The following is a 12,543-nucleotide window of genomic DNA, read 5'->3' as shown; positions in this document are numbered from 1 at the left end:
TTGCCCCCCATCACCCTGCACGTCCATGGCCACCAGTCCCCTTAGTGCTCATGCGTTTATGGTGTCTGCTCTCTCCCCTGACACCAACGGGTGGCCCTGTGCCCTACCCCAGCCCTGGGCTGGCTCACATCAGGCACCCCATGAATCCTGCCAGATGAATGGAGAAATGGCCCAGCTTGGCCAGGAAGGGACAGAGGACAGTGGCCACTGCACTCAGCATCCAAGAGCCTGCTGGGGGCCCAGGAGTGCGGGGCCACAACAGCATGGTCGCCAGCCTTGTGGCCACAGCCACAGGCAAGGACACGGTGGAGGGAGCTATGGACCAAGGTCACCAACCATGCCCACCAACAGGACTTCTCTCCTAAATGCCACCAAGAAATGGCCCCTCCACCTAAACCTGGACTTCAGCAGAACACTGGGAACACCCCTCAGGCATCCACTCAGGCTCAGCCTGCAGGGGCCCGTAGGGACCGTGGTCCTGACCAGCCAGCCTCCCAGCCAGCCACACCCCGCAGCCAAGGTCAATCCAAAGTCACCCAGTGCAAATGAGGACAAAAAAGAGGGAAGCCAGCCAGCGGGCAGCAAGGCCGGGAGCCCGAAGGACCATAATGCTGCAGGCGACAGGGCGCGTGTGCAGGCGCGGCCACGGGGGTGCACATGATGTCATGTCCGACACAAGCAGCAGACACCACACTGGTGAGTGTGAGCCAAAGTAGGACCCGCGACTGCCGCAGCCCCCGCGGCTCCGCCCTCGCTGTCCTGAGGTGACGCCCAGGTTGCAAATCCCTCCCCTGCCCGCGTCATGGCTGTTCTGCTTTTTAAGGTCTCCTTGTATGTCACCTTCTGCGACATGCTTGTGTTTTCTCAGGCTCTGAGTTTCTGACTCTGGACCCCAGGAGGCCACCACGCTGCCCCCACCACGGCACTCCCTCGTCCACTCTCCTTGGCTGACTAGTGGGATCTCCCATGTTCCGCTCCTGCCCCCAAGACGGCTCGAGAGCCTCCCGGGGTGGATCCACCCAGCCCTGCGCTCCAGCCCGAGCTCAGACTCGCTCAGGTGTCCCTGCGCATCCTGGTTACAGCCAAGGCGCATGACTCACTCATCTGACTCCCTGGTCCCTCTGCTCCGCAGCGCCTGCCCCAGGGTTTTGCTCAGTGACCTCCATCTTTCTCCCAGTGACGGAGAGCTGTCTGCTCCTGCCGACCCTTCACAGGCTATGATGTCACAGCTGCTCTGCCTGGTCCTCTCGCTGTCTTACAGGGTCTTTTCATGAGCAGGTTTCTAGTCTTGACAGAGTCTGTCTTAGCGCAGTCTTCGAAAATCACTCCCCCTTTCCGGCGCTGACAACCTCCCCACGGGAACATGCCTCTCGCAAAGCTCCTTCATCCCTCTCCTGAAGAGAAGAGGAAACGCAAGAAGCAGCGCCTGGTGCAGAGCCCCAGCTCCTGTTTCATGGGTGTGAAACGCCCAGGACGCTGTACAGTCACCACCGTCTTTAGCCATGCATAAACAGTAGCTTCGTGTGTTGGCTGCTCTGCTGTCCTCTGCAGCCTACAGGAGTTACAGAAGGATGCTCCTTCAGACGGACGCAGCACTAAAAGCATCCTGAGTCAAGATGGATGGGAAACCAGCCCAATAAACACATTTTGGATTAAAAAAAAAAAAGAAAAGAAAATCACTCCCAAGAGCAGTGTGGAGTCCTTACCTCCTGCAGCGCTGTCTCTGCATCCCGGGGTGAACCCTGTGGTCCGGAGTCGCGTCCTCACGTGGACACGGTGACACACGCTCACGCAGGGCAGCCCCCGCCGCCCGGGGCCAGACTCCTGTGCACACGGGCCCACAACGCCCCCACCCCCATCTGTCCCATGAGTCCGGGGGGAGGGTGGGCAAGGTCTCAGCCCGCGTCAGGCCTGTAAAGCTGACATGTCACAGGAAGGAGACTGAAGTTGCTGACCAGGGCGGTGGGGTTGGGGGAGTGTCGGAGGTGGCAGTCTGTGTGAGGACTGAAGTCCAGGGTGGACTCTCCCCACGGCCTCCTGCCTGCCCAAGCCTGATCTCAGCCTGGCGAGACCCCAACTTAGACCTGCAGGGTTCAGTACAGCAACACAACTTTTTTTTTTTTTTACATTTTTATTGATTTATAATCATTTTACAACGTTGTGTCAAATTCCAGTGTAGAGCACAATTTCTCAGTCATACATGAATATACATATATTCATTGTCACATTTTTTCCTCCGTGAGCAACCTAGGATCTTGTGTATATTTCCCTGTGCTGTACAGTATAATCTTGTTTATCCACAGCAACACAACTTCTGCACTTCTCCAGCCACTGACTGCGGGGACAGTGCGGGCCCAGGCCTGCTGCCTGCCGCCTCGGGATGCCCCTGCTCCTCTGGGGCCACTGCTTCCCATGGGCTTGGCCTCTCAGGCCTGTGCCACCTCGTGCATTTTGGAATTACCAGCTGAACTCCCACAGACATGCTTGGGGTTTTGACTGGAATTGTACTGAACCTACAGGTTGATCTGAGAAGTGACAGCTCCATGATGCTGAGTTTCTGAAAGTCAAGTTCCCGAGGGCCAGTGGCCGTCTCAACTCCACAGAGTCCACAGAAGGCAGAGTTTTAGGTGGACTCATTTCTAGGATGAGGTTTCTGTCCAGCAGTCAGGAGGACGGCTGAGGGCATAGCAGGGAGGGGTCCAGAAGTGGCTTCAAACACTCCAAGGGCTGCAGGCAGAGGGCCAGGGTCCCGGTGCCCTGGACCCCAACTGGGACCAGCAGGGAGTCCTTAAGAGGAGCTGGGAAGGGGAGCCAGGGGTGTGGAGGGAACGGCTCTGGCCTGGAGGGGTGGGCATGGGCCCAGGGGCTCTCTGGGGCCGGCCCCATGAGGAGAGGATCAGGGATGCGCTCCTGAGGCCAAGGACGGTGCAGAAGCTCCACAGGGGTGCCCTCTGCTCCAACCCTGGGACAAAGGAGGCCAGACTGGCCGAGTCAGGCTGGCGCCTGAGCTGGTGCCTGGGTGCGAGCCGTCACACTCCCAGGCAGCCAGGAAAAGCCGGTGAGGGAAGGCTGGGGGTGGGCGGGGGCTGGAAATCGCCTCTGGCCTGAGCAGTAGGTGGCTGACGGGCTCCTTCGCCTGTTCAGCAGCTGGTAGGGGTTCGACTGACCTGGTAAGAGGGGAGCCTGGCCAGGGAGGCAGGGCTGAGGCTGCCTGTGTCTGCTGGGGTCAGGGGTGGCCGCTGGGACTCCCAGCCTCCTGGGATGGAGAGGGGCCTGTTCTGGCAGGCTGGGGACACATCCCCTGGACACAGATGGCTCTTTGTCAGAGCAGAGCCCAGCTCCCCAGGCAGGCTGGGGAACAAAGCCCCCTCTGTACACAGTGGCCTCCCCCTCCCCCTCAGGGTGCCACCCGCAGGAAAGGAGAAACCCTCCCCACTCCAGGCTCCCATCAGGTGACCCTGCCTCCCACCACACCCCCTCCCAAGCACAGGCATGGCCCAGGTGGGGTGTGAGGGTGTCGGGATGAAGGGTCCAGGGGGTATCCAGGGCCATCTCCTCCCCGAGGGCCCTGGCTGACGCCCACCCTAAGCTGCAGGCCATGCCTGTCCCTCCAGCATCCAGGCAGCCCTGGACCAGCCCAGCCTCAGCCACCACTGCCCCTGGCCTGAAGGCAGCACCCCCCGAAAGGTGGCAGAGGGACAGCCAGGAGCCTCACCCCTGCAAGGAGGCCTCCACATCTTATTTCTGGGTCCTCTCTGGATCCTGAATGCCCGCAGCCACCCCAGTGGGCCTGTCATGGTCTCCTCAGAGGGGACAGCCCAGGCCTGCCCCCAGTATTGCAGGCCAAGTGGGACTAGCCCCAGGGCCCAGAGTGAGCACACTGGGCTGTGAGTCTGTGTTACCTCAGCAGCCACCCAGCCCTGGAATCTGCCCCTCAGGGCCCAGCCAGGCTGAGCAGGCTCGGTGCCCCAAGGAATGACGCACTGCCGGCCCTCAGCGTCCAGGCGGTGGGATCCAGATGAGGCCAGGCAGGGTTCCCACCAGTCTGGCCAGCTCCTGCTGACACTGACCCTGTAGCTGGCCCAGCACCACCTCCAGGCAGGCCTCCCGGCTCCTTAGAACCTCAATCACCTCAGTGGCCTGCAGGCCCCGGCCCTCAGGGGCCCCAGCCTCAGTCCTCACCAGCCGGTGGGGCTCATGGGGCTGGGTCAGGCCCCCTCCTCGCTCCCAGGCCCACTGCAAAGCCACCAGGTCCTGTCTCACGGCCTCCTGCAAGGCCCGCCTTGAGGCACTCCACTCCGGCCCGTGGCCTCCAACCTGCACAGAAGACGTCGCAAGTGAGCCCAGGGCGGCCAGCCCCACCCAGGACACTGGCTCCGGGCACCCCTGGCTCTCAGAGCCCTGACACCACCCCAGCAGTCCTGCAGCCCCTACCAGGGCCCCGAGGAGGGCTGACAGCCCAGATTCCACTGCTCCCAGGGAGGAGGGACTAACCCTAGAGCCAACTCAAAGGCCTGGCCCCTCCAGGCTCTGCGTCACCGTCACCCTCACCGAGCACGTCAGCCTGAGGCCAGAGGCTGTGAGGCTGCAGGGACAGGGCCGGAGCCCTCAGGGCCGCCCGGCTGCAGGCCCAGCGCTTTCACCGGCCGCTCCCAGCAGACCTGTTCAGAGCCCAGGGGCAGACCCTCGGGACAGCCCCAACCCTCCCCTTCCCCGACTCCAGGGCCAGCCCCCCACCACCCACTTACCCATCCTCTGCTGTATCCACATTCCCCCTTTGCACTGCCCTCCCGGAGGGGCAGCACGGAGTGGGCCTGGCCCAAGGGGACGCAAGGCTGAGGGGACACTGGGCCGAGTGCACAGCTGGTGAGGCCACTCCAGTCCTTAGGGCAGAACCCACCCCGGAGACCCTGCAGGCAGCTGGGAGTGCAGACAGGCTGTGCCCTCCATGTCCCCAGGAGCTGCCCGGACCCCACCCCTCAGTGGGCACTGCTCCAAGGTTCCCAGCAAGGAAGCATCAGAAGCCCTGAGCCCTGACAAGCAGCAGTGTCACTTTCTGCAAGAAATTGCCTGCAAACATCCACAGTGCCCGAGCTGTCACTGCCCAAGAGGAGAGGGGCTCCAACTTGGCCCAGCCAGAGGGGACTTGGCCACGCATGCCCTGAACGAGCTGCGGCTGCAAGGCCCAAGGAAATACCCTTGCTGTCCAGGGGCGCATGGAAGACTTTAAGGGGAAAAGTCATGCCTGCAGTTTAAGATGCTTCAGAAAAAGGAAAGGAGATGCAGTGCCTGGGGCCCACCGTTCACAGCCACAAACACAGGTGCTCACCCAGTCCTGCTCATGGAGAGAGGCTGGGGGGCCCACGTGTCCACTAGCAGGTCAAACGGGTCGTAGGGCCTGGGCAAAGTTGGGGGACAACACCAGCATGGCCCTGGGAGAACGAACACCCTCCAAGAGGATGGGTGGGGCCTGGAGTGGCTGGGGTGGGGCAGCGGGGGTTCCTCCCCTGCACCCTCTGGCTCGGGGTCTGGCACGTGAGTGCACCTCTTCTAGGCTGTCAAATGCACCCTGGAGCAGCACCCCAAGCCCTCACCCTGGCCTCCCAGGCCGCCCGCCGGGGCTCCACCGCTGCCTGCAGCTCCTCCTGCAGGGCCTGCAGCTCCCGCACCACCAGCTCCAACTCTGCAGCCCCCTGCGCGGGGATCTCGGGCAGAAACGCGGGCTGTGAGGCCTCTGGGGGGCAGGCGCCCAGGACTGTGTCCTGCAGAGAGAGACCCCAGGGAGAGGGTGGGCGGCAGGCCCAGCTCCCCAGCCAGCAGGTGCAGCAGCCACCCCTCCCCCAGGTCTGGGTCACAGTGAGCTGACATCAACCATCACCCCCCACAGGCCGGGAGGCTGAAACCCCTGCGAAGTCTGGGCCTCCTCAGCGCTGGGAAGGGTGGATGATGGAACAGACGGACATCTGGAAAGAATCCAAGATTCAAAGCCAGCAAGCCTAGTGTAAAGTCGGCTTCATGGCTGGGTTTGGGGCGCTTCCCTGAGACTCCTCTTCAGGTCTGGAAAACGGAAAGCCGCCCTCCACCACCCAGAGTTGCTGTGGTCAGACCAGGAAAGTGGACAGGAAGGGAGGTGGGTGGCATGGGCTTCCTGACCATCCACTGCCAGAAGACCAGCTCCCGGCGCCGCCACTCCAGGGCCGCCTCCAGGCGCACATTCTCACGCTCCAGCCTCTGCAGCAGCTGGAACACAAACCATCAGGGGAGAAAGAAGCCTGCCGGCTTCACACTCCCAGCACCAGGACCATGCCTGCCACCCTCTGGCCTCGGAGCCCAGTCGCCCCAGTCACCCCACCCACTCAGCCCACTCGCTGGCCGAGCAACCTCCTTTCGGGGCAGAGCAGCCTCTCCTCCACGCACGACCAGGTCCCAGACCACACCCATGGGCCCCTTGCCAGCCCCCACCACCAGGCCTGCGGGGTCAGGGACTGAGTCCAGGTACCCCCTCCCTCGGGACCTCCACCCCACATCCCTCGCTGGCTGGGGGCTGCACCCCGGAGGCCTCAGTCATACGGGGCGGCCCTGGACAGAGGAGACTGCCGGGCTCTGGAAATCGCTACCCGGTAACCTTGTGAACCCCAAAGGCAGGGCAGAGGCTGTGAGGCGCCCATCTTAGAGGTGACGGGGATGGGCAGGGTGGAGACCGCAGCCGCACAGCACTCGAGAAGGCGGGGAGCTCTGCGCAGCTCCCCACCCCACCCCGTGGCACGCACAGCCCCGCACCCGCCGACCCTGCATCAACGCGCATGCGCTCGAGCAGCCCGCAGGATCCAGTGTGCCCATGTGCCCGCGCACAGCGGCGTGCTCCCACACCATCGGCCCGGCCTCAGCCTCGGGAAGCCTGGCAGCCGCGAGGGGCCCTGCCCACCGCACAGCCAAGGCCCACGCGGCCCACCCCGGGGAGGGCAGTTCAGCCTCTCAGCGCCTGCCCGCCTCTGGTCCCACCGGGAAGGCCCAGGCCAGCCCCCGCCGTGGCTTCTTTCTGAAGACAGCAGCTGGCACAACGGCCCGGCCTTCCACACCACTCCTTCTATTGGAGAGAGTCCCGGACAAACGGCCAGCACGCGGCGGCTGCCCTGTCGGCAGACAAGAGCTCTGCCAGGCCGCCACTTGCACAGGGCCGATGCATGTGCTCTCGGCCATGTGCACCTAGGACCCAGAGTCTACCCTGGCCGGGGGGGAAGGGGGGGCCCTGCTTGGCTCCCCAATCCTGCCCCACCCCTGGCTCCACAAGGAACCCAGAGTGCTGGCCAGGCAGCCAGGGGTTTGCCACAGCTGGAATGTGGGGGGCTCCCAGGCCGGGGGTCGGGATAGGGGTGGCTGTGAACACCAGGCCAAGGCCCAGCCCGTGGCGAGTGAAGGTGGGCAGAGGCAGGCCTACAGGAGGACCACCCTGCGGCCTGGGGGAGCACAGAGCCCAGAAGGGCTGTGGGACATGGAAGGTGGCTGCCCACACCTCACACCTACACACACCTGCTGGCCAGTGAGAAGAGCAGCTAATTTGGTTTCCAAGAACAGTCCCAGAGGGTGCCCCCCGCCCCACCCAGGCCATGGCAAAGGGGACAGGCATTCAGGCCCCCTGCACCACCCCCACCTGTGGGGCTGGCCCCCAATTCTGGAGTCTCCGGAGGCAGCCTCCTCCCCATCTCACCCACACTGCCTAGGATGGGGGCAGGGAGGAGGCACAGGGATGTGAGAAGGCTGCAGGCCCAGCCAGTAACCAAGGACGCTGCCCAGCCACTCCACAGCATGCCTGGCTGCTCACACAGCAACTAGAGATCATTCCAGAAGCTTCTGGGGCCCATCCCAAGAGTGCAGACCCTTCACGTAGGCTGATCCAGGCTTCCACCAGCTCCCTATCCAGATACATTGGAAGGAAGCCAACCACGGCCCCCACGCACCTGGCCACGCCATCTTCAGTCCTGTGGCACCAGCATGCACCAGCCTCTAGGAGGAGGGGGAAGCCGCACCCACACGGCCCCACCATCCCCTCAGAGGCTAGGGTCCCAGGCAGCACCAGGCTGGAACTGGCCTGCCCTCTGCTCTATCCAGCCAGGGGAACCAGGGGCAGGAAGCCTGGGCTTCGCTGAGTCACCCCTAAAAGGCGACTGAGCCAAGGGCATCTCAGTACACCCAGATGCTGCCTCAGCTCCTCCAGTGCCAAGCACAGGATGCCCAGGAGGGACAGCCAGGCATCAGCCAGGAACCTGGGCCAGGCAGGTGACCTGTGGGAGCCGCCCTGACCCCACAAAGGGGATGCAGATTCCCCAGGAGCACGCGGCTTTACAGCTGGGATCTGCTGGGTCTGGAAGGAGGGGCCACACCCAGTCCTGAGCCTCAGCCGTTCTGCCTGACCAAGTCTCCCTAGACCTCACAGTGCCAAGCCTCACACTCTGGACAGGCCAGACCCCAGCCCTCACGTAATGACCAGCCCTGAGCCAGTCCCAGGACCCCCTGGCCATGACGGCCCAAGGGAGGGAAACAATGATGATGGATACGGGGCTCCTGGAAAGAAGGACAGCAGAGGGTAGGGACCCCCCCCCCCACCCTTGGGCCCCTGTTCATCACCAGGTGACACCTGCACGGGCTTAAGGCACCAACACCATCAGCTGGGACCCTTGAGTGGTCTTCCTTAACTCCTAAACTCCCCTCAGCTGGCTGCCAGCACAGCCCAGGTGCCTGCGCTCCTCTCACCCTGACTGTACTCAGCCATGTGCCCACACACAGCAACCAGTCGACTGCTACAGCCCTGGACAGCCCAGGGGGCAGCAGAGGGCCTGAAGCTGGGCCTGTCACCAACACCGGCAGATGGTGAGCTCAGCCAACACCAACACCCACAGCTCAAAGCTGGTCCATTGTCTGAGCCCTCCCCTCAGCCCACTTCCCACCTTGGGCAACGCCCACCTTGGTCCCACCAGCCCTCACCTGCTGGCCACCCTCCGGGTCCCTGAGCAGCTCCGTTTCAGTGACAGACAGGTGGCCAAGGCTACGGTCGCTGTGGCAGCCGCGGGTGTATGAGTGGATCTGAAACAGGTAGTGCAGACCCCAGGCTGAGCGGGGGCGGGCGCCTCCCCCAGCACTAGGCAGGGACCTTACAGACAAGGAAACAGGGTTCAGAGAGGGTTAGGCTCAGGAGAATAGTCAGCACCTCTGACAGCCCCCACCCCGTGGCCTCCCCGCCAGGTCCCAGGGGTGCAGGAGGGATAGAGTGGGGCACCCCTGCTTCCTCCTCAGCTCATTGAGTGCCAGGCCCATGTTGGGGAGAGAAACAGCCTCTGGATAGGCTCAGTGGTCCAGTGAGGTGAATGGCAGGGACACAGACTATCTGGGTCTGGGGGGCCAGGGAGGGCATCTCAGTGAGGTTGAGGCCTGAAGGCAGCAGGGAGGTCAACAGGTGGGCAAGTCCCAAGCAGGGGGAGTGGCAGGAGCCCAGGTGGGACAAGAGGGAGTGAGGGGTCCCAGGAAAGGCTGGCTGAGCAAAAGACAGGCTTGGGGGTTCTAGCACCAAAGAGCCCTGTGCCACCTGCCCAATCACCTCTCAGCCCAGACCATGCAGTGGGCCTGTGGGGGACACCTGTGCCCCACAGCTCAGCTCTACTGGCCTGCAGGAACCCTGCAGGAGCTGCCCACCACCATGACCCCACACCCAGATGTGGTGGGAGAAGGGGGTGCCCGCCTCCCTATCTCATGTCCAGGCAGCAGCAGCTCCCCAGGGCCCAGAGTCCACTACGTTGCTCAGTGACACAGAGTATAAGGCTTCTGGTGACATCTGGGGACAGGAAGGCCAACCCTGCAGGCTCCCTGCCCCTCTGGTTCCCTGCCCCACCGATGCCCAGCAACACCTGCTCTAGGCCCCCTAATGGGGGCCCCTCCAGGACAACCTGGAGCCCTAGGTTCAGGCTCTGGGCCACTCCAGGGCAGTGCCCAAATGGTCAGCCCCCAGCCTAGGAAGGCTCACATCCAGCCAAAGGCCGGGCTGCAGCCTGAATTGGGAATGCTAGAAAGCCACAGGCAGGAGAGGCAGCCTGCCAGGCTGTAGCACAGAGGACAACTGCCCCGGGTGGACAATGCACAGTGGCACTACCTTGCCCAGGAGGGCACACTGCTCCTGCTGACTGGCCATCAGCTTTCGCCACCGGAACCGCAGCTTTCCCATCAGCCACTGCAGGTGGCGGGTGTCCACACAGCCGTCTGCTTCCACACTGGGTACAGCTGGGCCTGGGCTGGCCAGGGACTCACACTGGGGAGGGGGCAAGGGTCACGCCCTGCTCCCACACCCCAAGCAGAGACCCCGAAGGGGAAAGAGAAAGGAGGCCCCTGCGAGTGAGAGCCGTGAGGTCTTGGGAGCTCCAGAAAGAGTCAGGGACAGGCCCTGTGGGCACCACACCCCACCCTGCCCTGCCTCCCTGCACTCAACGGGCACCAATACCGACCACCCACAGGGCTGACCCGGGGATCCGGCGCCTGCACCCAAGATTCCGGCCTCACCCTGCACCCACCTCGCACACTGGCATCTCGTCGCCCAGCCGCACCCGGCTCTGGGCTAGCAGCTGCTCGAGCGTCGGCCCGCGGGCCAGGAGCCAGGCCAGGGCCAGCAGCAGCTCGCGGCCGCCCTGGGAGCCGTCGTCAGGGAGCTGTGCCAGCGCGCGCCTAGGGTAGCCCTGGAAGCGCAGCGCTGCCTTCACCGAGCGGGCCTGGGCCTCTGCGGCAGGAGACGCCAACTTAGGGGGGCCACCCACTGCAGGTGACACCACTCAGACCCTTAAGGGACTCCCGCGCGACCCCAGAGCAGAGGCCACGCTTGGAAGGCACAACCAGGGACTTAACCAGGAGGCGCGGAGGGGTCCGGGCTACACGGCGGATCTGACAGGGAGGCGGGGGAGTGGGCGGGCTTTGTGGGAGGGGCGGAGTCAGAGCCTCCGGGGCGCGCCTTGCAGGGGGGCGGGGCTTACCCAGGGCAAGCGAGGGGGAGGCCCCGTCGGCGGGCATCGGCGAGAGCACGCAGAAGAGCAGCCGCCAGAGTGCAGGGGCCTGCGGGGATCAAAGGGAGACGGTTAGCGGGGCCGGCCGCCTCTCTGCATCCGCCCAGAGCCCCCGCGGGCCTCACCGCCTCCGGACGGTCGAACTTGGCGCGGCGAAAGGTCTCGGGGCTGGGCCCGGTAGGCAGCGTCCGAGTGAGCACGGCGATGGCCTCAGGCAGGGCCCGGGCTGCGTCCGCGGGGTCCACCCGGCGCCGCCGCCGTCGCCCCATGCAGTCCGCACTGGCCTCCCTCGGATCGCGCGCCTCCACCGCCGCCGCGTCCCCGCGTCCAATCCCCGCGTGAGCTGGGTCCCCGCGCCCAGTCACTGTATAGGTGCCGCCTCTGCTGGGCTCGCGCCCAATCACCTCGCGGCCAGGGACACGCCTCTGGTCCCTGTCCAATGAGCGGTGTCTCCGGCGCTTGAGCGCGGTCTGTTCTGTGCGGAGGCATTTCCGGTGCGTCGGAGACCAATGGGCATTGACAGCTTCGTAGGGTCCGCCCTCGGCGACTCAATCGCGGCGACACCTGACACGCCTAGTCCAGACCCCACCAATCTGGTCCTCACCTCTCCGCGCGCCACACAGCAGCCTGGCAACCATGGGCGGGTCAGCGGCCGCGCTGAGGACGCCCCCAGCGGCAGGGAGGGCCGCGCCGCTGGGCGCCACCGACCCGCCGGTGCGTCCCTCCGCCTCCGCGAAGCCCTCTCAGGCCTGGCCACAGGGGACGTCCTCACGCCGCAGCGGGCACCAGGTCGGAGACGCGGGGGCCAGCGCCCGGGTACCGGGTGACGCCCCCCGAAGGCCCAGTCCCGCAGCGCGGAGGGCCGGCGACTGTCTCCCGCTTCAAACCTGCGTCTGCGGACCCCTCGCCCGGTCCCTCCTTACCCACCCTCTGTCTGGTCAGCCCCCATTGTCCCCCACCCCCACCCCCATCCCGCCTTCCTCTGCCCCTTCCATGTCCATCCTCTGTCCTGGCCTCCCTCTGCCCTGCACCTCCAGCCTCTCCTTCCTACCACTGAAGAGACAGTCTTGGAAAGAACATGGGCACGGACACTTGGGAAAGCAGTTTGGCGGTTCTTTCAGAGCTAGGCGTAAGTTTATTAGGAGACCCAAGAATGCCTGTGCCAGGAATCTATGAGGACTTAGGTTCATATGCACAGACGTCCATAGCAACTCTGTTCCTAACAGCCAGATGGAGATAGTGGAAAGGCCACCAGCCGCTCAGTCAGCACTCGCAGCAGCGCTGATGTGCGTTACAGCACCTGTGAGTGCAGATGCAGAAGGAGGCAGATGCAAAACACCAGGTTTTATGTGCCTTTCATCTATAGGAAGTGTCCAAAAAAGCAAGTGGACAGAGACGGGCCGGTCAGTGGTGGCCTGGAAAGAGACTGGGAAGGGGGAGTGACAGCAAACGGGCACGAGGGAATTTTTGTGGGTGTGAAGTGTCTAGAACTGGGTTGTGGTGA

At 64.1% G+C, this 12,543-nt stretch overlaps 1 protein-coding gene and 1 pseudogene across 2 annotated transcripts; one reads left to right on the top strand and one right to left on the bottom strand.

The window, feature by feature from the left end:
• Window positions 1-1,195: 1,195 nt before the first annotated feature.
• LOC105106470 (small ribosomal subunit protein eS27-like) lies at window positions 1,196-1,599 on the top strand (annotated as a pseudogene).
• Window positions 1,600-2,139: 540 nt separating this feature from the next.
• TEDC1 (tubulin epsilon and delta complex 1) lies at window positions 2,140-11,358 on the bottom strand. 2 transcript variants are annotated; one of them, XM_031454484.2, is made up of 8 exons: window positions 11,165-11,358; window positions 11,010-11,088; window positions 10,557-10,759; window positions 10,142-10,297; window positions 8,983-9,081; window positions 6,154-6,240; window positions 5,595-5,762; window positions 2,140-4,317 (listed from the first exon to the last, which is right to left on the bottom strand). In XM_031454484.2, exons 1-8 carry the CDS (start codon window positions 11,306-11,308, stop codon window positions 3,994-3,996), a joined length of 1,260 nt encoding a protein of 419 aa, XP_031310344.1. In that variant the 5' UTR covers window positions 11,309-11,358; the 3' UTR covers window positions 2,140-3,993. The 2 variants fall into 2 exon arrangements, with proteins under 2 accessions (XP_031310344.1, XP_031310345.1); XM_031454485.2 differs by lacking the exon at window positions 6,154-6,240.
• Window positions 11,359-12,543: the final 1,185 nt, after the last annotated feature.

Source organism: Camelus dromedarius, chromosome 5 (assembly GCF_036321535.1).
Source record: "Camelus dromedarius isolate mCamDro1 chromosome 5, mCamDro1.pat, whole genome shotgun sequence".
Lineage (NCBI taxonomy): Eukaryota > Metazoa > Chordata > Mammalia > Artiodactyla > Camelidae > Camelus > Camelus dromedarius.
Note: the sequence above shows the minus strand (reverse complement) of the source record. Positions and strands in the feature narration are given on the sequence as shown.

Coding starts and splice junctions, on each gene's coding strand:
- TEDC1 (XM_031454484.2), bottom strand. CDS start 11,308: ATGGGGCGACGGCGGCGGCGCCGGGTGGACCCCGCGGACGCAGCCCGG. Junction 11,089..11,164: donor AGTTCGACCGTCCGGAGGCG/GTGAGGCCCGCG, acceptor TGATCCCCGCAG/GCCCCTGCACTCTGGCGGCT. Junction 4,318..5,594: donor GGGCGGCCTGGGAGGCCAGG/GTGAGGGCTTGG, acceptor TCTTCTGTGCAG/GTTGGAGGCCACGGGCCGGA.